General features: G+C 38.1%; 1 protein-coding gene across 1 annotated transcript; it reads left to right on the forward strand.

Annotated features, from left to right (window-relative positions):
• Positions 1-242: 242 nt before the first annotated feature.
• On the forward strand, positions 243-1,529 carry LOC111668958 (vitellogenin-like; the record flags this gene model as incomplete). The annotated part of the gene is made up of 5 exons (XM_023425135.2): positions 243-396; positions 487-672; positions 787-928; positions 1,008-1,224; positions 1,309-1,529. Coding segments are annotated over exons 1-5 (795 nt in total), but the record flags the coding sequence as incomplete, so codon positions are not given.
• Between the last annotated feature and the right edge of the window lie 4 nt (positions 1,530-1,533).

Below are 1,533 nucleotides of genomic sequence, written 5' to 3' on the forward strand. Positions count from 1 at the left end.
ATTCTCTTTTGAAAGTACTTTTGAAACCAGCCATTTGTAATAGCCCAATACTGTTAACAATTGAAAATACCTTAATGATATCTTACAAAACCCCATTATATAATGTAAACCAAATAAATTGTTTACAATCCTAAAAAGAAAAAGAAAAATTATCTTTCGAAAAGAAAAATGAAAACAGTGCTTTATTCTTTCATAAAAATAGCACTAAAGCACCGGTGAGATGTTGTATATAATATCACCTACTTAAGAATTTTAAAAGTATTATTCTAAGAGGTGATATATTGATTTATTTGTTTTCTTAGTCAAGGCCACCACAACCCCAACTCTGCCTGAAAACTTCCATATTGCTCACCTTCTGAAGACAGACATGCAGCTTGAGACTGAGATCAAACCAAGGTAAGTACAACATCTAAAACTACAATAAAAAAATGAGCAGAAAAAATATAACATCATGAAATGTTATATACAAATGTCTACTCCTTCTAGCATTGCTGTCAACACATTTGCTGTGATGGGGGTCAACACTGCCATACTCCAGGCTGCTCTGCTATCAAGAGCCAAGCTCAACTCAATTTTGCCCGCCAAAATTGCTGCAAGACTTGACATCAACGAGGGCTACTTTAAGATTGAAGCTCTGCCTGTTTCCGTACCTGAACACATTGCAGCTGTGCAGTAAGCCTAATGTTTTTAACTCATCGTGTACCCTCAAAAATATTAAACTTCTGTCACCCTGAAAATGTATTTATCTTTAGAGCCCACATGATTAAGTTATTGTTACTTCAACAGCGTTGAGACTTTTGCTGTGGCAAGGAATATTGAGGATCTGGCTGCTGAAAAAATCACTCCCCTTATCCCTGCCAAAGTCTTGCAGTCCATCTCAAGGGAGATTCTCTCATCTAAGATTACTTCTTCTGCTTCAGCTAGTTGGGTGAGTTTTGAACAGACCTTTTGATATGGCTAAAATAGTGTTTCCATTTACAGTATAATTAATATGTCTCTTTTCATAGTCAAGATCCTCAGAGATAATTTCCAAGGATATGGCAGCTACCAAGCCCACTATAAAATTCAGAGCAGCTCAATTTGAGAAGAAATACTGTGTTAAGACTGTTGCCATTGGAATGAAGGGCTGTATCAAGGTTGCAACTGAAAACGCTGCTTTCCTCAAAGACATTGCCCTGTACAAACTGGCTGGAAAGCACTCTATTGCTCTTTCTTTCAAACCAAGTAAGTACTGACAGCCCAACACTTTTTTGTTGAAGCAGCATACATGAAGCAAGCATTAATGGCATTATTTAATAATACTTTCAGTTGAAGGTGAGGCCATTGAGAGACTGGAGATGGAAATTCAAGTTGGACCAAAGGCTGCAGAGAAGCTCATTAAGCACATCAACCTGAGTGAAGAGGAAATTGTTGAGGGAAGACCAGTCTTAATGAAGCTCAAGAGAATCCTGGCTCCTGGTCTGAAGAATGGCACCTTATCTTCCTCCTCCAGCTCAAGCAGCTCTCGCTCAAGTCTTCGTTCCAAGTCTTCTT

This window comes from Seriola lalandi, unplaced genomic scaffold (genome assembly GCF_002814215.2).
Source record: "Seriola lalandi dorsalis isolate HSWRI2012SDOR001 ecotype SW California unplaced genomic scaffold, Sedor1 jcf7180002004427, whole genome shotgun sequence".
NCBI lineage: Eukaryota > Metazoa > Chordata > Actinopteri > Carangiformes > Carangidae > Seriola > Seriola lalandi.